Source organism: Numenius arquata, chromosome W, assembly GCF_964106895.1.
Source record: "Numenius arquata chromosome W, bNumArq3.hap1.1, whole genome shotgun sequence".
Classification (NCBI taxonomy): domain Eukaryota; kingdom Metazoa; phylum Chordata; class Aves; order Charadriiformes; family Scolopacidae; genus Numenius; species Numenius arquata.
Window position 1 is genome coordinate 14656837 of NC_133615.1, and position 25083 is coordinate 14681919.

The 25083-nt window shown below is 45.0% G+C and overlaps 1 protein-coding gene across 1 annotated transcript; it reads right to left on the reverse strand.

Moving 5' to 3' along the window:
* Window positions 1-2264: 2264 nt before the first annotated feature.
* Window positions 2265-24225, reverse strand: LOC141476677 (hsp90 co-chaperone Cdc37-like 1). Its single transcript, XM_074165483.1, has 7 exons — window positions 24081-24225; window positions 7845-8126; window positions 6985-7078; window positions 5149-5264; window positions 4717-4839; window positions 3647-3787; window positions 2265-2883 (listed from the first exon to the last, which is right to left on the reverse strand). The coding sequence occupies exons 1-7, from the start codon at window positions 24180-24182 to the stop codon at window positions 2785-2787; spliced, it is 957 nt and encodes a 318-aa protein (XP_074021584.1). The 5' UTR covers window positions 24183-24225; the 3' UTR covers window positions 2265-2784.
* Window positions 24226-25083: the final 858 nt, after the last annotated feature.

Here is a 25083-nt window from a genome sequence, read left to right on the forward strand (position 1 = left end):
AAAACAGTGGAAGCAGAGCAACTGGCAGCGCAGAGGTAAACCCATCTGGGCTGCTGAATTGTGGCAAAATATTGCCGAATGGCTAGAGAAACTAGTTGTAAAGGTACGTCATGTAGATGCTCATGTACCCATGAGTCGAGCCACTGAGGAACATCGAAACAATCAGCGAGTGGACCAGGCTGCTAAGACTTTCCAGACAGATTTGGACTGGGAACATAAAGGTGAACTGTTTTTAGCTCGGTGGGCCCATGACACTTCAGGTCATCAAGGAAGGGATGCAACATACAAATGGGCCCGGGACCGAGGGGTGGATTTAACCATGGACGCTATTGCGCAGGTTATCCACGATTGTGAAACATGCGCCAAAATCAAGCAAGCTAAAAGGTTAAAACCTTTGTGGCATGGGGGACGATGGCTGAAATACAAGTACGGAGAGGCCTGGCAAATAGACTACATCACACTCCCTCAAACCCGCCAGGGTAAGCGTTACGTGCTTACAATGGTGGAAGGAAGCACCGGATGGTTGGAAACCTATGCCGTGCCCCATGCCACTGCCCGGAATACCATCCTGGGCCTTGAAAAGCAAGTCTTGTGGTGACATGGTACTCCAGAGAGAATTGAGTCAGACAATGGGACTCATTTCAAAAACAATCTTATAAGTACTTGGGCAAAAGAACACGGCATCGAGTGGGTATATCATATCCCCTATCATGCACCAGCTTCTGGCAAAATTGAGAGATACAATGGATTGCTGAAAACCACCCTGAAAGCAATGGGGGGTGGAACCTTTAAAAATTGGGACAAGCATCTAGCACAAGCTACCTGGTTAGTTAACACCAGGGGATCCATCAATCGAGCTGGTCCTGCTCAATCAGACATTTTACATAATGTAGAAGGGGATAGAGTCCCTGTGGTGCATGACAGGAATATGTTGGGGAGAACTGTTTGGGTTTTCCCTCCTTCATGCAATGGCAAACCCATTCGTGGGACTGTTTTTGCCCAGGGACCTGGATGTACTTGGTGGGTGATGCTGGAGAATAGAGAAAGTCAATGTGTACCTCAAGGAAATTTAACCCTAGGTGAGAATACTCAATTCTGAGCTGTATGATATTAACTGTTATATAATACTAACATTATCTAATAAGTGTTTTTCAGGATAAATAGTGGTGGTGAAACCTGAGCTAGCTTCTCCAAGTGATGTCCAGCAAACTCTTCAAGAGGGACATGCTACCTGTGGATATGGACCACAATGAATTTCATATCATCTTTTCTGCCCTGAGAGTCTGCTATGACAAAAACCTGCAATTATGGACTAAAAGAACTCAATGAACTTTTGTGTATAAAGATAAATCATAAATAAGGGACTTCTGTATATATATTTGTATGTATTTGATGGATAAGATGTAATGATAATCAGAGCACGATGCAAATGGTATGGAATAAGGGGTGGAATGTCCTGGTTTGAGGTAAAACAGAACTAATTTTCCGTTCAGTAATTTTTCCTTTTTAGCTGGGCCTCTTCTAACTAACTAAACTCTGAAATTAACAGCATATTGTTCAGAAACTGCTCGCTCTCACAGTGATAAGACCTGATAATACCAAGGAATGGTATGCAGAGAGGCCCTTGCTTACACTTATTGCTATAACAACCAAGGTCAGGTAAATTTGTTATTTGCCCCGTTGGAGGGTCGGAAGCGGAAAAGCATAGAGGGGTCACACCTGTGGGGAGGAGCAGACAGGACAGGTGACCCAAAACTGACCAACAGGGTATTCCATCCCATCTGCATCATGCTCAGTATAAAAGCTGAGGGATCAAAGGGTCATCTCTCTTCCTTCAATGGCCGACATCTGAGGAGGACCCTGTCTGTTCGTCTGCCTTTGATCCCAATCCGAGCAATCCTGACTCCAGATCCGGAATCCAGCTCCTGTCCATCACCGAATCCAGCCTGGGACTTTCCCCTGTGCCTGCTGGTGACGTGATCATCACCCTGGGAGCTTGATACGGTTTTGTATATACTGTATATTTTTTTTTCTTTTTTTATTATTATTTATTATTTCATTATTTATTAATATTTTCATTAAAGTAGTTTAGTTTTTTCTAAACTCATAAATCTCTTTTATCTCTTCCTCTCCTCTCTTTTCCTTAGGGGGGGGGGGAGGGGCCATCTGTCGCTCTGATTGGTTAATCTGGTCAAAATCATGACAGTTAGTTATATGGGGGGAGGGGAACAACACACAAGATTTTTTTATGAAAGCAAAATGTAACATTTAAATCCTCTTAGAAGAGGTAGAGAGGCAGTGTTTTAATTGATGCCATCCAGATCTGCAGTACTGATGTCAAACCGATTTATTGCCATTAATGATAAAACCAGATTTAAGAGCTATACCAGCAATATAGCATAGATCTCCAATATTCATAGAATAAGACATACCCATATCTAATAACAATAGCAGATTCCACCAGAAATCTATCACTTATTGCAAACATTGTATTTGTGCAATTCCTTTTTCATATTTTAAATGCATGAAAGGCAAATTTAGTAGCATAAAACACATCCAGTGTCACGTTTGGCAATGAGAACCCCATTCTTCATAGACAATCAAAAACCTAGCAGCACATTTTCAAACATTATTACAGGTATTTCTGGATTACCCTTCCCCCAAATCCCCCCCCGCTCAAAGCACCAAAAATAAAGTGCAATACCCATAAAAATGTGTCAAGAAAATAGCCACATTCTTTTATTTGTAATAAAAAAAGAGTACTTTGCCTCAATCTTAACAGTGCTATACTGTGTCCATCATTTTGGGTTCTTCATCTTTTTGTAGCATTGAGTTCAAATTGCAGACACTTCTGTTTATGCAATCTTGTAGATCATTTGCATTCTGCAACAAATGAAGAACTGAAAGCTTAAACTCGGTGCATGCATACACTTACAAAGAACTAAGTCAAGCTCTTTATTTTGTCTGTCTTAAGATAAGTTTGTAATAAAATATAATTTCTTAAAAAACCCCTCAGACAGTATTATCATAATGTGAATGCCAAGAAGCTTCTTTAAATTTAGCTAGCATACATTAGCTAGCGCCTTATTGTGCGTTTACTTAGGGTTCAGTTACCACTTCTTACCAAACAGGTACCTTGATCAAATTTATTTCAAAGTACTTTAAATTCTGTCTCCTTCCCCAGCATCCAGCTTTTAAAAGCCTTTAAAATTTTCTCTTCAGCCCAAGATGTGATTTTGACTAACTGTAGGTTTCCATTAATGGGATTAGTCACTTTCAGTTGAAAGCTCATTTCACCTCCTGTGACGCAAAGTAATTCATTACAGAATATTGTAACTAAACGCATGTAACTAATTAACATGTAATTAATTCTAGTACCTGAACAGGTTAATGATGCAGTTTTCCATTTAGCACAATTATTCAAGGGCACTGAACTAACATATGCCTTTTGACGCTATAAATTGTGAGAGCTTTGAGAAACAATCATCTCTCTTGCGTATCAACAATAGTGCACATTAGAACTGACAGTGCTCCAAGTATAAAGCAGCCTATTCCTAGATCTCAAAAAGTACATTTTCTCAAGAGTGTAGCAAAAATCTATTCCTAATAGAGTTGCTATATTCATTTCTGGAAGTAAAAAGCCTACCTGTGACAAAGACTCCAGTCTGTCTACAATACCAGTAGATATACTGGCTTGAAAGCCTTGAGACTGTGAACAGATTCTCACTCTTGATTTGAATGCTTCGAGCTCAGTTTTAAAAGCTTCCAAATAGCCTTCTTCACCTGCCTGTAAAGAGAAGAGTGAAATATTTTTCATCTCAGCCAGATTTACTTCTACTTGTAAGCATACATACTGCTAAAAGGAAGTCCTGCAGTAATGCATATTATACTCATTGAAGGATAATGGTTTGGACAAGTCAATAACAATATTAGCACCAGTCAGCTTAAAAAGAAGATTCAGGTATGCTGGTTTTTGTTTGGTTTGTTTTAAAGAGAGACTTTAGCATTTGATGAGTATAGGAACGGAGTTAATCATTCATCTGAGAACATGTAAGAACAAAACAAATATAATTTTAACCCTTCCTTTATTCCATCTCAGAAGCCAATACCCTTAAGAGAAAAGGTACTCATGGCAGCACTCAATTCAAAAGCAAAGCATGAATCAAAGTGGGTGTCAACTTAAGTCCTTAAGGCAGCATTAAGATCAGCATGACTTGATTCTTCAGTCTTGTAGAACTTAATATAGAACCTGCATCAAACCGCAGCTTCAGTCTTCTCACATGTCTCTCTCCTCCCTCTCTCAGCATTCCAGAGCTAAGACTGACTGAAGAGAAACAGACTCCAAATTGGGCCCTGCCATGAACTGCACAGAGAGAAATTATGATAAGCAAAATAGGACACTCAGTCCTTAGACACGTTCATGTTTGCCGCTGTAATTTAGGTGGCACTTCACTATTCCACACTTTGGTAGTTCCCATGCTGTTCTGCTTTCCCTCTGGCCTAACAAGAATCCATGGAACTTCCATTCTCAAGATCAGAATTACACAAAACATTCATCCTAGAATGAACTGCCAACAAAACAATACTTCTCCATAAGCTTGATTCGGTCAGTAACATATTGAACCTCCAACTGTCAGGAAGAAAGCTCCTTCAGAACAATGATCCCTTGCAAGAGTATCAAGAGTTTCTCTCAGTGTTATACAAGTTCTGACTTACTTTGGCTTTTTGGAAAAATAGACGAAAACAGCCTCTTGGATCCACATTACAACTTCTGGCCATTTCTATAATAAACTGCATCACAACTGCTTGGTGTGCTATTTGTTCCATCAGAGCTCTTTTCTGAAAAGAGAAGTTACATAATTACAGAAAATATCTTTAAAAGTATAACTCTATCTAAAATTCAGCAGCATCTTTACATTTGATTCCTGAAGAGAAAAGAACTGATGCTGACAGAAGCAAAGGGACTGTTAATTAGCCGAGACCAGATCTAATGCAGTAATGTGTTTTGGAGGCTTCCTTCAGTAAGATAACATGGACATGGGAAGACAGGGAGAAGAGTAATTAAATGGCTCATCAATTTGGACAGCTTTTCTGTAGTGTAAGTGGGAAACTGCATACTTTTAAGCAGTTTAAAGGTCTTCCTAGTACCTGTTCAGCTTCTAGATGAAAGCACCATAAGATGAGATATTTAGTTGTTTCTTCACATACAAGATACGGGTGGTCAGACAAAAATCTTTGACTGTCATCCCATCTGCCCAGCATACCTGATTAAAAAAACCCCAACAACATGAATTAACACATTCAATATGGAGAAATGATTTAATGCAGTGAAGACGTTATTCAAATTTACATACTACTACATTGTCTTTAACACTTCAGTGTTACCTCACAAGAACAGCATGCAAATAAAACTGAACTCATTTTTTTTGTTGTTTTTAAAACACCTCCCAATGCTGAAAGAGCATTACCAATAAGGTATGCTCGAACTGTAAAGATACTGAAATATAGTTAGCTGCTACTGTTAAGATCTTATTTTTATTGTATCTCTGGCAGTGTTAAAAACAGGTTTTTTGTTTTCAGGTAAATGGTTTTCACACACTGTAACAAAGTAATATCTATACCTATTTGTTAAGAATTTGATAGTATAACTAAGTTGATGGATGGAGATTTACATTCAGTGATTTTGACAGAAAAGTTCTTTAAGTGCTTCCAAGTAAGACAAATAGAAATTAAAACATAATCATAGTCTAAAATGAATATGCTTCTGACATGGTTTGCTAGGTTTTAGGAAATACAAAGCTATTTTTATGACCACGTTCAAGCATTAAGGTCAAAACAGGAGAGCCAACTCAGTGGTTGAAAGTTAACTAGAAGACTGAATTGTAGTAATTAGCATGAAACTACTTTCATGGAAAGAGCTGTAGGTTGAAAGTCAGAACTCAAAATTCAAGCAATAAGATCATCTTTCCTTCCCCAATGGGGGGGACAATGGGGGGGCATTGTCCTTCCTATGAGTTAATTGCCCTAATATACATATTAGTGATATTTTACTGCTTGCTGTTACTAGATACAAAGTTTTACCATTCTATTGCTCATATAAATATATCTTTAAAAATAAAATATCAGTTCCATCTCTACATAGCCTGAACAGCTGTTTTGCAGATATTTACCTTTTATCATTCACCCCTCTCATGGATTAACAGACAGCAAAACCCCAGCTACTTATACGAGGCAGGTACAGACAGTCCCAGGCACTTTTACATGCAGAAATTGCATCTCCATTAATGCCCCTATCATTTCCCATGAAAATGCCAAGGAATGGTATGCAGAGAGGCCCTTGCTTATACTTATTGCTATAACAACCAAGGTCAGCCAATTTCGTTATTTGCCCCCTTAGAGGGTCGGAAACGGAAAAAACGTAGAGGGGTCACATCGGTGGGGAGGAGCGGACAGGACAGGTGACCCAAACCTGACCAACTGGGGTATTCCATCCCATCTGCCCCATGCTCAGTATAAAAGCTGAGGGATCAAAGGGTCAGCCCCCTTCCTGCGATGGCCGACGTCCAGAGAGGACTCTGTCTGTTCATCTGCCTTTGATCCCGATCCGTGTGTTCCTGACTGCAGAGCTGGAATCCAGTTCCCATTCGTCTCTGAGTCCAGTCTGGGACTTCCCCAGTGCCTGCCGGTGACGTGACTGTCATCCTGGGAGCTTGATACGGTTTTGTATATATTGTATCTATTTCATTATTCTCTTCTTTATTTTTATTTTAATATTAAATTTCTTCATTAAAGTAGTTTAGTTCATTCTAAACTTCTGAATCTCCTTTATCTCTTTCTCCTCCTCTCTCCTCTTTTGGGGGGGAGAAGGGGGGGGAAGGGCCATCTGTCGGTCTGGTTTTGGTAAATTCGGCCGAAACCACGACACAGACCTACACAAATTCTGCAGGAGGTTAAACTGCAAAATGTTGGAAGCAACATACTTACCAAAGTATCTAATCTTTTGTTCATGCTTCTGTATAAATGATTTAGATATATCTTCATCTTCTACTTCTTTTCCTTTATATTGACTAATAAAACTCTAAAGATGAGAAAAAAACTATCATAGAATCTCCACGTATACCTTATTTGAACTATAGGATTATTTTAATTCATTACTATTTAAAGGGCAATGTTTTAGTTTTAAGCATAGCCCAGCAAACACATATGTATGCACTTAACGTATCTAAGAAGGTTATTTACCAAAACACAGCTCGTCCAATTAATAATAGGGTGAAAAATGCCTTATCATATTCTTCTTCTGAGCAATAATCTATCTCAAAGTTCTATGCACTAGTAGGAACTTACTGATCTATAAACAATAAGAAACATCTACATCATCTAGCCCTGATGAAGCTAACTCAGTGGAATTATGAAAAACAGTGCATTAACGGTTCGTATTCAAGTTAAGTGCCAAAAACAAAACTGGCATTTACTATGAAGACAGTTTATGCTAAAATAATCTGTATTAAGAAATTCATGTTATTGGAGGCAAATTGTGCATGTTTCAAATGTGAGAATTTGGCATAACAAAGAAGCAAACTTCATGTGAAGAACTATTGCTCAACCTTGGTTTTGGCAACAGTTGCTGTAAGGGACGAATATAAGTTCTGATTCCCAATTAAAGAAGTGTCATACACATTCGTGATATCAGTGCAACATGTCCCCTTTAATAGGGCAAAATAAGAAAGAAAAACATTCACCACATTACAGTAAGCACTATACTAGATATAGAAAACATTCAAGATGAGACATAAATGGAATAAAAAAGGCCTATAACTCTTTTCATGCACATTTATACGTCATACCTTATTAAACACCTCCTTACTAAAAGAATCTGTATTCCATAGATTCTGTCTTTCCCTCTGTATTAGTGCTGCTTCTTTTTTTCTCCACTCTTCCTCTCTCTGTCTCAGTTCTGAAGCTTCAGTTTGTGCTTTGGCATATTCCTGATCCGTGGATTCCGAATTATGCAGTGCTAAACTACCGAGTTTCTGCTGGGCTTCTGCTAGATTCCATTTGGATTCTACAGAGCTCTTCACAAACTCTTTTTGTTTTTGACAGATTAATTCAATCTCTTGACCACAGGTCTGTGTGGAAAACAAAACATGCTGTTTACGGAAGGAAAACTGATAGAATTTATGAAGCATATAGAAACAGAAGGCTTTGACTCCCAAATAGAACACTGAGATGGAAGGCATCTCAAAAGCAATATTATATTCACAACAGTGACTAAACATGATACTGTGCAGCTAGATGATTTTTAAAGGAAACTTCTACTTCAAGCTTTCTAAACTTAATTGAAAGATATTTACAGAATCATGGATCAAGTATTGCCACCAGTAATACAATCTTCAGACTGCATATCATAAAATTCTTTTGTAGATGAAAGGATTTTCCTCACTCCCCTCTGGCTATCTTTATTCTGCAAAATTAACAATAGCCAAAATAGCAGAATACTCATAAAACATACTTCTGAGAAGAAAGTATCTGCTTTATGATGTCAAATCATAACAACAGAGTAACTATTACTACCTACCTTCCAGCATGGATTAATATTACTGTGGTGGGTTGACCTTGGCTGGTTGCCTGGTGCCCACCAAGCCACTCTCTCACTCCCTCTCCTCAGTGGGACAGGGGAAAAAAATAAGATGAAAAAGATAGACAGGAAGATTTCTCACCAATTACTGTCATAGACAAAACAGACTCGACTTGGAGAAGATTAATTTAATGTATTGACAACTAAAAATAGAGTAGGATGGTGAGAAACAAAGACAAAACTGAAAACACGCTCCCCTCCCCCTTCCCAAGCTCAACTTCACTCCATTGTTCCTGATTCTTCTGTCTCCTCCTCCCTGTCCTGAGCCAGCGCTGGGGGGATGGGGAATGGGGGTTGCGGTCAGTTTGTAACAGTTCCTCTCTGGTGCTTCTTCCTCCTCACACTTTTCCCCTGCTCCAGTCTGGGGTCCTTCCCGTGGGCTGCATTTCTTCAGGAACTGCTCCAGTATGGTTCTGTTCCTTGGGATGCAGTCCTTCAGGAAAAGACCGCTCAAATATGGGTCCACCACAAGCTGCAGCTCCTGCCAAGACCCTGCTCCAGCGTGGGCTCTCCACCGGCTGCAGCTTCCTTCAGGGCACATCCACCTGCTCCAGTGCGGTGTCCTCCATGGGCTGCAGTGTGGATATCTGCTCCAGCATGGTCCTCTCCATGAGCTGCAGGGAATACCTGCTCTGGCATGTGGTCCTCTCCATGGGTTGCTGAGGGACAACCTGCTTCACCATGGTCTTCTCTATGGGCTGCAGGGGAATCTCTGCTCCAGTGCCTGGAGCACCTCCTCCTCCTCTTTCTTCTCTGATCTTGATGTCTTCAGGGTTGTTTCTCTCACATTTTTTCCTCACTCCTCTCTCTCACAACTGCTACACAGTATTTTTTTGCCCTTTCTTAAATATGTTTTCACAGAGAAACATATGAACATATGAACACAGAAACATATGAAATATGTTTCACCTATGCTATTTATAGCTATATAGTGAGGGGGGTAGGCACATCCGGCCAGATAGGTCAACACCTATCTCCAGAGGTCCCTTCCAACATACAGTATTCTTTGATGTGTTCTGGCTTTGGGAAAATGAAGTATACAAACACATAAAAAGAATTTAAGGCGTATTATTTTCAGCAAAAATCCTCCCCCCCCCAATAAAAAATGGGTACAGTCAGTATAAAAGTTTTCTTACTCCCATCTACAGAGCCACGTTTTAGTAAAAACTGTAAAAACTATAAAGGGGTCCGGCTCATAAGTGAGTTTGTCAAGATGAAAAAGACTGGGGCTCTTGGCCCTTGCCTGCATCGCACTTGGAGGTATGCTTGCAGCAACTGTCGACATCTGTAGCTCCAGTTTAACTTTCTTGGCTATCAATAGCAGTGAAGCCACTGAATGGGAGCTACTTGCGTAAGTATATCCTCTGATCTCAGGATTCCCTGTACATCTACTGGGGAAAGTCACTACTAGCACGTTAAAACACTCAAGTTGATTTGAGACCAGTTCAACATTTTGTCACGTGCTGTATTCATACATTTGACTATTGTACAAATATACCCCAAAACTTGCAGCTGTGTGTGGCGGTGTGCTCTCCCCATTTTTCCCCCTCTTTCCCCCCACTGGCTCCTGCTCAAGCCATAACCATCACGGAATCATGGAATCACAGAATCACGGAATTTTCAGAGTTGGAAGGGACCTCTAGAGATCATCTAGTCCTACTCCCCTGCTAAAGCAGGATTGCCTAGAGCACATTACTCAGGACTGCATCAAGGCGGGTCTTGAAAATCTCCAGAGAAGGGGACTCCACAACCTCCCTGGGCAGCCTGTTCCAGGGCTCTGTCACCCTAACTGTAAAGATGTTTCGCCTCGTATTTAAATGGAACTTCCTATGTTCCAGCTTGTGCCCGTTGCCCCTTGTCCTGTCACTGGGAACCACTGAAAAGAGTCCAGCTCCATCATCCTTCATCCCACCCTTTAGGTACTTGTAAACATAGATAAGGTCTCCCCTCAGCCTTCTCTTCTCCAGGCTAAAGAGCCCCAGCTCTCTCAGCCTTTCCTCATAAGGGAGATGCTCCAATCCCTTAATCATCTTAGTTGCCCTACACTGGACTCTCTCCAGCAGTTCCCTGTCTCTCTTGAACTGGGGAGCCCAGAACTGGACACAGTATTCCAGTTGTGGCTTCACCAGTGCAGAGTAGAGGGGGAGAATGACCTCCCTCGACCTACTGGCCACACTCTCCCCTATGCAGCCCAGGATCCCATTGGCCCTCTTGGCCACAAGGGCACATTGCTGGCTCATGGAAAGTTTGCTATCCACCAGGACTCCCAGATCCTTCTCCTCAGTAGTGCTTTCCAGAAGATCCACCCCTAACCTATATTGGTGCCTGGCGTTCTTCCTCCCCAGGTGCAGGACCCTACACTTGCCCTTGTTGAACCTCATTAGGTTCTTCTCTGCCCAGCTCTCCAGCCTGTTCAGGTCACGCTGGATGGCGGCACAGCCCTCTGGAGTGTCGGCCAGCCCTCCCACTTTGGTATCATCAGCAAACTTGCTGAGGATACACTCTGTCCCCTCGTCCAGGTCATTGATGAATATGTTGAACAGGACTGGGCCGAGTATTGACCCCTGGGGGACACCGCTGGTTACAGGCCTCCAACTTGACCCTGCTCCATTAATTACAACCCTCTGAGTTCTGTCACACAGCCAGCTCTCAATCCACCTCACTGCCCCCTCATCTAGCCCACACTTCCTTAATTTTCTAACGAGGATGTTATGGGAGACAGTGTCAAAAGCCTTGCTGAAGTCAAGGTAGATGACATCTGCTGCTCTCCCCTCATCCAGCCATCCAGTTATAACATCATAGAAGGCTATTCAGATTGGTCAAGCATGATTTACCCTTGGTAAATCCATGTTGACCACTTCCAATAACTTCTTGATCTTCAATGTGTTTGGAGATGACATCTAGAATGAGTCGCTCCATTATTTTCCCAGGGACAGAGGTGAGACTAATCGGCCTGTAGTTCCCTGGGTCCTCCTTCTTGCCCTTTTTGTAGACTGGTATGATATTTGCCTTCCTCCAGTCCTCAGGCACTTCTCCTGTTCTCCAAGACCTCTCAAAAATGATGGCGAGCGGCTCAGCAATAACATCTGCCAGTTCTCTCAGCACTCGTGGGTGCATCCCATCAGGGCCCACGGACTTATGGATGTCTAGTTTGGCCAAGTGGTCTCTAACCCAGTCCTCCCCAAGAGAGGGAAAGTCTTCCTCTCTCCAGACCTTCCCCCTTGTCTCCAGAGTCTGGGATTCATGAGGGGCAGCTTTGGCAGTGAAGACCGAAGCAAAGGCGGCATTCAGCAACTCCGCCTTCTCTGTGTCTTCCACCACCAAGGCACCCACCTCATTCTTCGGTGGGCCTACATTTCCCCTAGCCTTCCTTTTTTTATTGATATACTGAAAAGAACTCTTCTTGTTATCTTTAACTGTGGTAGCCAAGTTAAGTTCTGCTTGGGCTTTTGCCCTTCTAATTTTTCCCCTGCATAGCTTCACTACACCTTGATATTGCTCATAAGTAACCAACCCCCTTTTCCAGAGATCGTAGACTTTCCTTTTATTCCTGAGGTCCAGCTAAAGCTCTCTATTTAGCCAGGCCGGTCTTCTTCCCCGTCGGCTTGTTTTTTGGGACCTGGGGATGGCCTTCTCCTTTGAGAGTTCCTCCTTGAAGTATGACCAGCCTTCCTGGGCACCCATGCCCTTCAGGACTGTCTCCCAAGGGACACTCTCAACCATGCTCCTAAACAGGCCAAAGTCTGCCTTACGGAAGTCCAAGGTGGCAGTTCTGCTGGCTCCCTGTCTTGCTTCTGCAAGACTTGAAAACTGTATGATTTCATGATCACTCTGCCCAAGACGACCTCCAACCTTTACATCCCCCACAAGACCTTCTCTGTTAACAAGCAGCAGGTCCAGTAGGGCACTTTCCCTGGTTGGCTCTCTTACCAGCTGTGTTAGGAAGTTGTCTTCCACACACTCTAGGAACCTCCAGGACCGTTCCCTCTCTGCCGTGTTATATTTGTGTGAGTTCATAAGTGAGTTTGTCAAGATGAAAAAGACTGGGGCTCTTGGCCCTTGCCTGCATCGCACTTGGAGGTATGCTTGCAGCAACTGTCGACATCTGTAGCTCCAGTTTAACTTTCTTGGCTATCAATAGCAGTGAAGCCACTGAATGGGAGCTACTTGCGTAAGTATATCCTCTGATCTCAGGATTCCCTGTACATCTACTGGGGAAAGTCACTACTAGCACATTAAAACACTCAAGTTGATTTGAGACCAGTTCAACATTTTGTCACGTGCTGTATTCATACATTTGACTATTGTACAAATATACCCCAAAACTTGCAGCTGTGTGTGGCGGTGTGCTCTCCCCATTTTTCCCCCTCTTTCCCCCCACTGGCTCCTGCTCAAGCCATAACCATCAGTGGGAGTTGTGATGAGTTGCACCTGGACTTTGGGGGATGGCTGGCAACACAGCCAAAACACTGTCTGGAGTGGGGACCTAGATATTTTGTTCCCATGAGAATATGACTATAGGTCAATTATCTCACTCTGTAAATAGTGGACAGCCCAAGAGCCTTTTGAGCTCTCCTGTATGGCAGCAGGCTGCACGCCAGGATCTCCCCTTGAGTGGGGACGCTCGCTTAAGGTTCTATTCCTCAAGGTTGAGAGATTCCTTGCCGCAACAGATTCTCGGTAAATGACTAATAGCATGCTAAACTTTGAAATCTTAGCTAAGTAATATAAAGGATTGATTGCACATATATAATCCTTTAGACATAAACCGTTGACCAAGTCTGGGACTAGGATTGGATCCAGCCGCACCTAGACTCCTCTCTGAGAAGGAGTTTAGAAAGCAAGGGGGTCCTTTCTGAACCTCTTGACTCAACGGTAGGGTCTCCCTGACAGCTTGTCTGACCCTGTCCTCTATGCAGTAAATGATCAAGTGTACCTTGCCATTGAATCTCGTAAAACACTGTCGCATTTACTACTAATTTTGTTAAATCACTGTTTCACCTTAATAAATATTTCACTTCTCTCTTACGAGTGAAGTTAATCACTCCGCCCGTGACACTGTGAGCAACATACAGTGTTTCACACAGTTGTAGCCAAGTCAAACATAGTAAAGGGATAGAGAACTGTTTTTCTCTATATCATAAATTTGTATCTAACCTTCGAGTAGCAGCAGCAGAAAGTAATTCCTATCTATCAGCTGCTTGGAGAGGACTCTCTATCTGGAGAGCAACCCTTGTCTGGGCCAATATTAATTTAAAATCTCCGCCCGGGCCATGGCTAGTTTCCTAACCAACAACTTTAGCCAAAAAGACCAAGAAATTACTAGAGATAGAATTGTCTCGCCTGACTACTGAACTTAACTGAGCCACAGTGAGGGGACAAGAGTTGTGAGGTTTGCATTCCAGTTCTGCAATACACAGAAGTTGCATGGTCTTTCACCAGTTCTAAATTAAATTAAAAATATTTAAACAGTATGTAGTGCTGGCAAAAAGTGTTGGGGTAAGAAAAGGGGGGGAGTGATCGATATGCTGAAGGGCCAGTCTACAGTTTATATGGACCTGGATAGGCTGAAGAAATAAGCTGAGAGGGACACCATGAAGTTCAACTAGGGCAAATGCCAAGTCCTGCATTTTGAATAACCTCACGCAACAGTGCAAGCTGGAGGCTGACTGGCTATGAAGCAGCTTTGCAGAAAAGGACCTGGGGGTCCTGGTGGACAAGTTGAACATGAGGCAGCAGTGTGCCCTTACAACGTGGAAGACCAACTGCATCCTGGGCTGTATTAGCAAGAGTGTAGCCAGCAGTTCCAGAAAAGGGATTCTTCCCCTCTGTTCAGCAGTTGAGACCACACATGAAGTGCTGTGTCCACTTCTGGGTTCCCCAGTACTAGGCAGACATGGACATACTGGAGCAGGTCCAGCAGAGGGCTACTAAGATGGTCATGGCCTGGAGCATGTGATATATGAGGAGAGGCTGAGAGAGCTGGGTTTGTTCAGCCTTCACAAGAGAAGACCCAAGAAGAATCTTATTGTTGTCAACAACTGCTTAATAGGAGAATGTGGAGAAGATGGAGTCAGACTCTTCTCAGAGGTACACAGGGACAGGATGAGAGGCAATGGACACAAGCTGCAACAAGGGCAATTCCAGTTAGTTTTTTTCCCCTTGAAACAGGGGCCCAGAGAAGTTGTGAAAACTCTGTCTGTGAAGATATTCAGAACTCAACTGAACAAGGCCCTGAGCAACCTGCTTTGAGCAGGGGGTTGGACTTGAGACCTCCAAACATCCCTTCCAACCTAGTTTGTTCTATGACTATAATTTAGTTATTTAGAGATTTCTCACCTACAGAGAAATGCACTGTGTCCGTGTTTATTTTTCAATCGTGAGAATGTTTGAGTAACTCCTACACTCCAGCTCTTGTAAAATGCTCAACTGTTACTGTGGGTGTATCAGGTATAAATTGCAGGGCATAAATTTCCAGCAGACATCTGGGAAGTTGAAGTCCCCCACGAGAACATGGGCAAGTGATTGCAAGAGCTCTGCCAGTTGCTGATAGAATATTTCATCAACTTCTACATCCTGGTTTGGGGGTCTGTAATAAACTCCCACCATGATGTCTGCCTTGTTGGCCTTCCCCTTGATTCTAAACCATAAACACTCTACACTGTCATTCCCGTTATTAAGTTCTAGGCATTCAAATGTGTCTTTAACATAGAGGGCCACTCCACCACCTCTCCTTCCTTGTCTATCCCTTCTGAAGAGTTGGTAGCCATCGATCGCAGCGCTCCAGTTGTGTAAGTCTTCCCACCACGTTTCTGTGATGGCAACTATATCATAGTTTGCCTGGTGTACAATGGCCTCCAGCTCCTCCTGTTTGTTGCCCATACTGCATGCATTTGTGTAGATGCACTTTAGCTGGGCTAATTTTCCTGCCAATTTTATGGGGGGCCGAGCCCCAATACCCCCCTTACCATGCTCAGACCCTTCTGTGGTTGCCAACCTATCACTATCCCTGATGTCATCACCACATGGGTTACCATCCCCCACCTCTACTGAGACAACAGGCCACAAGACCTTGCTAGCGCTTTTACCCACCAGCACTGGTAATCTGCTCCCAGGCTCCTCTTTAGTAATCCTGGTTTCATCCCCATCCCCCTTCGAACCTAGTTTAAAGCCCTTTCAATGAGCCCTGCTAATTCTTGCCCCAGTATTCTTCTTCCCCTTTGGGTATGGCTTGCCCCACCAATTGCCAGCAGGCCTGGTGTCCTGTAGATCATCCCATGATCAAAGAAACCAAAGTCCTGCCAGTTATACCAGCCTCGGAGCCAGGAGTTAATCTGCTGGCTCTTCCTGTTTATCCCCTCATCAATTCCTGCAAGTGGTGGGATAGAAGAGAACAAAACTTGTGCTCCTGATCCCTTAACCAGCCGTCCAAGGGCCCTAAAGTCTCTCTTCAGTGCCCTTGGACTACTGGTAGCTACCTCATCACCGCCTACTTGAAATACTAGTAACAGATAGTAATCCGAGGGCCGGACCAGGGTAGGGAGATTTTTCTGTATATCCTTAATCCTGGCCCCAGGGAGGCAGCTGACTTCTCTGTGGGATGGATCCGGTCTGCAAATGGGGACTTCTGTTCCTCGCAGAATGGAATCACCCACCACAGTTACCTTCCTTTTTTTCTTTGTTGAGGAAGTCCTAAGGCGTGGGGGTGGGTGGCAGGCTCTGGGCAGCACACTGCATAGATCTTCATCTCCATCCTCATATGCCTGGCCCTCGATTTCCAAAGCCCCGTACCTATTTTGCAAGTGCAACGGGGAAGGTGAGGGGGGCCAGGAGGGGTTTTGCTTGCCCCTCCGAGGAGGGACCTGCCTCTATTCCCCATTGTCCCTTAAGTCCCTCTCTTCTGCCTGGTGACAGGCGGAAAGGAGATCATCCACTTCCTGTAGAGCCTCTGCCCGATGCCTATACCTCAGGGTACAGCTCCACCAATCTATTTCACTTTCACCATCTCTGATGCTTCTAAGTCTTTCTACCTCTTCCTTCAGTTCAACCACCTGCCTGAGAAGGTAGTTTATTTGATCACAGCGTGCACAGGCGGTGTCACTGGCTCCCTTGGGAACAAGTGCCAGGCTCAGGCATTCACTGCAGCTGGAGACCTGCACAGCCACGTGTTTTTGCGGGAGCTCGGTCTGAGTTCCCACATTCCTCCTTGTGGTGCATTTTGCACGTGTTGGGGCCATGTTCTTGCCTGGCGCCGGGAGGGGACTGACCACTGTTGGCTGCTTCCCTCACACTCTGCGCACGTGCGCCCGAGCGCTGATACTCCGACCCTTGAGCTCGCGCGCGCGCGCCTGGCACGCGCTCTACCCCTACTGCGGCTGGAGCCGCTTTTAAATTTGCCGCGGCTCGCCCGGCCCGGCCCGGCCCCAGTTACGTCAGCCTCTCGGCTCCCTCGCGAGATTCCCGACTCGTTTCGGGTCTCTCCGCTCTCCCTCGGCTTCTCCATCTCCGGGAAGCCCCCTCTCCGTCTCAATCTATTTCAAATTTAAAGCCGCAGCACTCACCGCTGTCGCTCTCCGCGTGGTCTGAGGGAAGCTCGCGGTATGGCCGCTTTTAAATTTCAATGATGAAGGGAAGGAGGTGGATGTAGTCTTTCTGGATTTTAGTAAGGCTTTTGATACTGTCTCTCACAGCATCCTTCTGGACAAGTTGTCCAACTGTGGGATGGGCAGGTTCATGGTGCGCTGGGTGAAGAACTGCCTGAATGGCAGGGATCAAGGGGTTGTAGTGAAGGGGGCTAAATCTGGCTGGCGACCAGTCGCTAGCAGTGCTTCTCAGGACTCAATTCTAGGGCCAGTTCTGTTCATTATTTTAATCAATGATCTGGATGCAGGAGTTGAATGCACCATTAGTAAGTTTGATGATGATACCAAATTGGGAGGTGCTGTTGACTTTCTCAAGGGACAAGAGACCTTGCAGAGGGATCTAGATAGATTGGAGCATAGGGCAATAATTAATGGGATGACATTTAACAAGTCCAAATGCTGGATTCTGCACCTAGGACAGAGTAATGCCAGGCACAAGTATGAATTGGGAGAGGAGTGGCTGGAGAGCAGTCCTGCAGAAAGGGATCCAGGGTTGCTGGTTGACAGCAGGCTCAATCTGAGTCAGCAGTGTGCCCTGGCAGCCAAGAGGGCAAACTGCATCCTGGGGTGCATTAAACACAGTTCACGTGGTTTAGGCCAAATTGCCCTACGACAGTGACAGATGCTCTCCCCCCACTTCTCCAGTGCAGGAGAAAAGGAGGAGAGATAAAGAGATTTAGAAGTTTAGAATGAATTAATGAAATATTAAAATTAAAAAGGAAATAATGAAAAAGCTACAATATATAGAAAACCATCATCCCAGGATGACGTCACCGGCAGGCACTGGGGAAGTCCCAGACTGGACTCAGCGACGGATGGGAACTGGGTTCCAGCTCTGCAGTCAGGAACACACGGATCGGGATCAAAGGCAGATGAACAGACAGGGTCCTCTTCGGACGTCGGCCATTGAAGAAAAGAGAGCAGACCCTTTGATCCCTCAGCTTTTATACTGAGCATGGGGCAGATGGGATGGAATACCCCAGTTGGTCAGGTTTGGGTCACCTGTCCTGTCCGCTCCTCCCCTCAGGTGGGACCCCTCTATGCTTTTACCTTTTCTGACCCTCCAAGGGGGCAAATAACGAAATTGGCTGACCTTGGTTATAGCAATAAGTATGAGCCTCTCTGCATACCGTTCCTTGGCATGAAGTACAAACATTGGTCTTATCACTCTAAAAGTGAACAGTTTTCTGCACAATATGCTGTTAATTTCAGAGAGTTAGAAGAATTAAAATTACTGAACAGAAAGTTGGATCTATTTTACCTCAAACCGGGACAACAGTATAGCCAGCTGGCCAAAGAGATGATTATCCTGCTGTATTCAGCCTTGGTGCAGCCTCATCTTGAGTACTGTGTGCGGTTCTGGGCCCCACAATTTAAGAAAGAAGTGAAGGTCCTTGAATGTGTCCAGAGGAGGGCAACAAAACTGGTGAAAGGGCTGGAAGGCACGTCCTATGAGGAGCATCTGAGGACTCTGGGTTTGTCTAGTTTGGAGAAAAGGAGGCTGAGGGGTAATATCATTGCTTTCTACAGCTTCCTGAGGAGGGGAAGTGGAGAAGGAGGTGCTGATCTCTTCTCCCTGGTATCCAGTAATAGGATGTGTGGGAATGGCTCAAAACTGCACCAGGGGAGGTTTAGACTGGACATTAGGGCCCCCTACCACAAAAAAGACATCGAGGTGCTGGAGCGGGTCCAGAGAAGAGCAACAAGGCTGGTGAGGGGTCTGGTGTGGAGGAATGGCTGAGTGAAAAAGGGCATGACTTGATTACAATGAGCAACCCAGTCTTTGATAGGGATGAAAGCCTGGAGGAGGCTGTGAACTGTCCTTGAGAAACAGAAGTATGAAGAAGTAGCTACATGATAAGTAAGTGATAAGCGGTACTGCCTCCGGGAGATAGAGAAACATCTGCTGTGCGTGGACAAGAGGTCCACACTAATTGTGTGAGCGCTCTAGGCGCGTGAACAGAGACTGTAAGCCAATCGTATAGCTGTCGCTAGCGCGTGCTCTGCTTGTCTGTCTTTATATACTCTGTGTGAACTTGAATAAAGTGAGAACGACCATACTCATATTGCGACTCATCGTTACTCCGGGTCCGTCTCCCACTCCGACATCTGGTAGCAGAGGATGCACAGAGATCCATAGCTCAGCGGGACTGAGTTCTCCGAGTCTGCGGTAAGCAGCTAGAGGAGGGGAGTGGGAAACCACGGCTGGGAGAAGTGCTGCTTGGGCGCAAAGTCGGGAGCAGACAACGGTGCGAGGTGGCCTCTCGCCTCCCAGGCGCAGTGATGCAAGCAGAAGCTGCGGCCACGCTACTCGCTGGAATCCTCTCTAAGAGAGGGAGTGAAATACCGGCGAAACTGTTGATAAGTTCCACACTACTCGCTGGAATCCTCTCTAAGAGAGAGAATGAAGTACCGGCGAAACTGTTGATAAAGTTAATTAAATTAGGACAGCGATGGGGTCATTTTTCTGACACACCTATGCTGTTTTCTGTTTCGGAATGGCGAGATTTTGGAGGGACGATGTGGAAAAAAACAATCGAGGGGGATGAAAAAGAGGAGAAAGAGATAAAAGCCGTCCGTGGGTTGTGGCATACTGTGCTAGAGACTTTAGAAGCGATGAAAGCGGAGCGGGAAGTAGCCTGTGCAGCTGCTCAAATGTTAGGTCCAGGAGCGGCCGCCTTAAAACCTCAAAGTAAGCCTGGACCTATTGCGCGGTTCTTTGGACTGCCCGCGGTAAAGGGAATGACCAGGACTGTGTGTAAAACTGTTGCTGAAATTCGAGCTAATCAGGACTCTGACCCTCCTGAGAAAAGTAAAGACTTGCCGCTGAACCCCTTGCAAAACTCGGGAAAAGCGGAAGTGACCGATGCGAAACCAGAACAGAAAAGTAATGCAAATGCGGAAGCATCTCCTCAGAAAACTCCAGCAGGGGAGGGGCCTGAAACGTCTACTGATCTCATCGATTTGGGAGGAGCAGCGTGTCGCCCTCCGCCCACAGCACCGCCTCCAGCAACTCCGCCTCCCTTGTATCCACCGCTACCCCCCTCCAGTGATTCGTCTGGTCCGCCAACTCCACCCCCTGACAAGAGTCGTAAACTGTCCACAGACAAACTGCTACAGACAGTTTTAAGGCGGCTCGACGAGTTAGATTTACGTGTGGCGAGGAAGGATGATAACATGCCTCCATGGCTAGTGAATCCCTCAACACCTCCGAGAACTGCACGCTGGAGTGGCATTATTAGAGATGCTATACTAGAAGGACAGTGGGGAACAGCCTCTAGTTTGAGCGGAACTCCACCTCTCGCGTGTCCCGTTGTACATGTAAACAATACTGGCAAATGGGAACCACATGATTGGAAAATTTTACAACAAGCTCGCACCACCATCTCAACTTATGGATTAAAATCTGAGGCTACCCGACAAATTGTCAGCTGGATTTTTTCTGCTGATCTGATGTGTCCATATGATTGTCGTAACCTAATGAGACTGTTGCTTACTCCAACACAATATTTGTTGTGGGAGTCCTCCTGGCAACAACGAGCCATGAATGAAGCAGCTTGAAGACAAGGGGAGGGAGACCCCCTCCGTGGAGTCACGGCAGAGATGTTCGCAGGGCACGGAAAATTTAGTGACTTGCAAGTACAATTGACGTTTCCAGCAAACCTATTACAGCGATCAGCGCAACTTGCCCTAGAGGCATTTCTCGGCCTCCCAGGATCTACTATTCCATCATTTGGTACCATGATGCAAGGAACTACAGAAAAATATAGTAACTTTGTTGATCGACTGTGGGAAGCAATCATGAATCACCCTGATTTAGATGACAGCGGCAAACAACAGATGTTCAAAGTATTGGCTTTTGATAATGCCAATAAGACCACCAAGCAAATTCTAGCCAGTCTACCAAAAGGAGCAGGCGTTGAAGAAATGTTATTGAGAGTAGAAAGGGCTGAAGCTCAAAAACAAAGCACCATGGTCTATCATAGACTCCAAGATTCAACCACAAAAAACCGAGCTTGCAACTCAACTGTTACTGTGGGTGTATCAGGTATAAATTGCAGGGTTTCAGTAGCAGTGGGTTGCAGGGGTGACCTATATGGGAGGAGGCCATGAGCTGCCTTGTGCCAGTCACAGCTGGTTCCAGCCAGCTCTGAAACTGACGTAAACAACCCATCACATGCCAAAACTTCAGCCAGTCAGAGAAGCACATAGCATCTCTGCTCAAGCATATTTAAGAGATGAGCAGCAGCTGCTGGAGGAAGAAAAATGGATGAGACACATGGAAAAAGACATTGCTTAGGGACATGGCTGGAGATGCACCCTTGGAAGGAGGTGCTCCATGCCAGAGCAGGCACATCCCAAAAGGGACTGCAGCCTGTGGAAGAACCCAGAGTAAGAAGCAAGGAACAGTAGAAAGAAACTATTACACATCAACCCCAACCTTCTGTGCCACCTGTCACCACATCAAAGGAATTGTTAGGGACTAAGTGTAACCTGACATAAACAAGGGAAGTTGAGACTTGGAAGAAGGGAGGAGAGGTGTTTGACTGAAGCTGAGTCTGGGGAAGGGAGAGAAAAAGTGTTTCCCTAAGTGTTTAATGGTTTATGTTTTCTTCCTTCAATACTGAATGAGTAATTAAGTTTGTGTCAACTGGCAATAAATTACATGAATCAAAATTCCCTGAGTCGAGACTGTTTTGCCTATGAAAGTATTGGTGGAGAATACAGGCAACACTCAGACCTGGCATGGCCTGGGACTGGAATAATTGGAGTGACTTTGAAAGTTACAGTGTTTAAGCAGACCTATGCAAATGGGAGCATTGCTCCCCAGAGTGTGAGCACTCAGCAGTCCTTGACTCAGAGTGAAATTATAGAAATGCAGGACACCTACAGCTGCCGCCCCAGGGAGATGCCCCTGAAGTGGCTATGATGGTGCTGAGAAAACAGAACTGCTGGGATACAGCCAATAGCTCAAGTGAGCAGAGTTCTGGGGAGTTTGGGGCCTATGCCACTTGCAAACACAGCCCTGTGCAAAGGAGGAGGGCTTTGAGATCAGCTGATGCTGAGCAGTGACCTGTTCCTGCAAATGAAATAACCCCATGGAAAGCCTGGGAAGAAAGGAGTAATCAATTGCAGTTGCTTGGGCTGCTGGAGTGTATTTACAGGCGAGAAGGGAGGGACCCCGAAAAGGCGGTCATCACTGACACCATGGCCCAAAAGCTCTGATGGCTAGACACAGTTACTAACACCCCTTTGGTATCACCTGATAACCTAGTGGGATGCCTTGTTGATCAAGGAGTGACCTATATGTACCATACTGGAGGGAGCATGCCAGAAGAACTGTGCAAGACTAGCAGCATGGCCAAGGATAATACTGAGGATCTGGTAGTATGGTTAACCTCAGGAAAACCATCAGTAAAGAATGGGAATTCTGCATGCCCCTCTCCTACATGCTGGGACTTACAGATGTTGTTGAAAGAAAAGGAAGAGGATATGACAGAGCAGGATGGAAGGCCCTTTAGAGATCTAGCACTGAGAGCTAAGGAATTGCAAGAACAGGGAAGAGGTCAGAGTTCAGTTAAACCATTGCCTTCCCCTACCTCCATCATCTGGACCGCATACTGTTCTGACAATTGATTTGAATTTAATGCATTGGGGGGGTAGGGTCACTGGCCTGGCAGGGGATGGGGATAACTGAATAACTGAATTTATTGGACTATCTGGGTAGGGTAGCCAAGCACCCCTTTGCCTCAACAATATGGTGCCCTAGTGGATACTGGCACTGAGTGCACCTTATTGCCCTCATTGTGTAGCAGTGATGAAGTTTAGTCGTTCATGGAACAACTGGAGGAGAGACATGCCTAGCTCTAGGGAAAGGGAGCCTCAGTTTGAATAGATAAGATTGGTACCCCCTACCTGCTGCCACTGGCCCTACTGCCCCTGCCATCCTCAGGATTGACTCAGGAAAATGACTAAGAAGCAAGGAGTGGTGAAAGAAAATGAGTAAGCAGCGAGAAGCTGCAGAAACCATTATGCAGATGACCCCAACATCCTTTGTGCCACCTTTCACCAGATCATAACCCAACAAAACCAAGGTAATGTTGAGACTAGGAAGCAGGGAGGCGTTTGATTGAAGTTGAACCTGTGGAAGAGGGGAGAAAAAGTGTTTCCCTGTTTGTTTAATTGTGGGGGTTTTTTTTCCCCTCAATACCAGAATCAGTAATTGAGTTTGTATCAGTTGGAAATAAATAAAATGAAATAAAATTCCCCAAGTTGAGACTGTTTTGCCTGTGACAGTGGGCTGGTGACAAATTCCAATATCACCTATAGCATTACTACACAAGTTGTCCTTTCTGACGCATCCAAGGATAGCTAAACAGATCCAGGATAAATATGCACTTATGCATGCCTGTTTACACCTCTACCCCCAATGCACCAGTTGATCATTTAAGAAAAAAAAAGTTTAATCACTTCTCAGACTCACATCTTTACACCTCTTCAGTGGTTTCATTTCATATTTTACATCACGCAGTGCAAAGAAAATACACTTGTACGAGCCCAAAACAGATCCGGCTCTCTGTGAATCAATTCTGTAAACTGATAGTCAAAAGCCCTTCCCCGAAAACCCGGAGAGCTGAGACCAGGCACGAGTCCTGCAGGTTGCACTGGCAACATAGAATACACGTGCGACACACCCTCCCCACCCACCCCACCCCCCGGAGGAAGGAAGGAGCACACGGAGCCCCGTACAAACTCAGCAGAACAAGAAAACAGCATGACATGTGGTACGGGGAGAGATGTACCTGCGTTTCCGACAGGCGCTGGATAGATGTGAGAGTCAATCCCCGTTCTTCATCCTCCACAACCGAACCAAGACCCTGAAATGAAGAAGACCACAACGCCATCCTCACCACAAACTGCACAATACCAACTGAGCCTCCCCAACCCTGAACCGGATATTCCTGTTGCTTGAGGTCGATAACAAGCTTCCCCGGAAATGACACTACACACTGCCTCCAACGGCAGACGTAAGGCTTATTTCCCCTCCCTTGCTCTGCACGTTACCCCGCCACTGGTCCAGGTCACGTGGGTAGAGCCGGCTCTGTGTCTTCTAAGCTAGGGGAATGTCAATTCAGTGTGACATGGGAGGTTGGGGTGTGCCTGGTCTGTTTATCATAGAGGCTGTTTTGTTGGATCAGTGGCTCTGAAAAGTTTTTTAGGGAAATAGCCTTGCTGAAGTTGTCACTGGGTGGAACGTGATCGGTTGTGATCTGTTTGTAAGCGGCTAAGGGAAAGCCTTCAGTGCTGAAGTCCCAGGAGCAGCTCAGTCCGCTCCACCTAGTCCTCTGCCTTCTGAGCTGGTTGCTGTATGTGTATCTCAGATCTGCTTCATTATCACAGGTTTGGATGTTGTTACAGAGCAAGAGGTGATCGTTGCATCAGTGTGGGAAATGGTTCTTTATGCTGAATCAGTTTTGTAACATATGCAGGTCAATGTTTAGCTTTTGCTAAAAGGGAATGTTTCTGTGTTTCCTTTTTCAGAGTTCCATGGAATTTTTCTGTAAAGATGGAAAGCCGGTTAGCAGTCTTTGCTCCCTCCTCATCTTCATCTAGAGGCTACTCCAGGAATTAATCAAATGTGTATACATGCATAGGTCTGGTCTAGTGTTGTAACATGTGCGTGCAGGTTCTTTGAAGATATATGCATGTACCCAAAGGATTGCCTGTGCAGACAGCACTGCTAAGCACGTTATACACATCCCGTTGGGCTGGCAGAACTCCAAGTTTATGTCTCTCCCTCTTCTC

Coding starts and splice junctions, on each gene's coding strand:
- LOC141476677 (XM_074165483.1), bottom strand. CDS start 24,182: ATGGCGTTGTGGTCTTCTTCATTTCAGGGTCTTGGTTCGGTTGTGGAG. Junction 8,127..24,080: donor AGCGCCTGTCGGAAACGCAG/GTACATCTCTCC, acceptor TTTTCCACACAG/ACCTGTGGTCAAGAGATTGA. Junction 3,788..4,716: donor TATTTTTCCAAAAAGCCAAA/GTAAGTCAGAAC, acceptor TTCTCTTTACAG/GCAGGTGAAGAAGGCTATTT.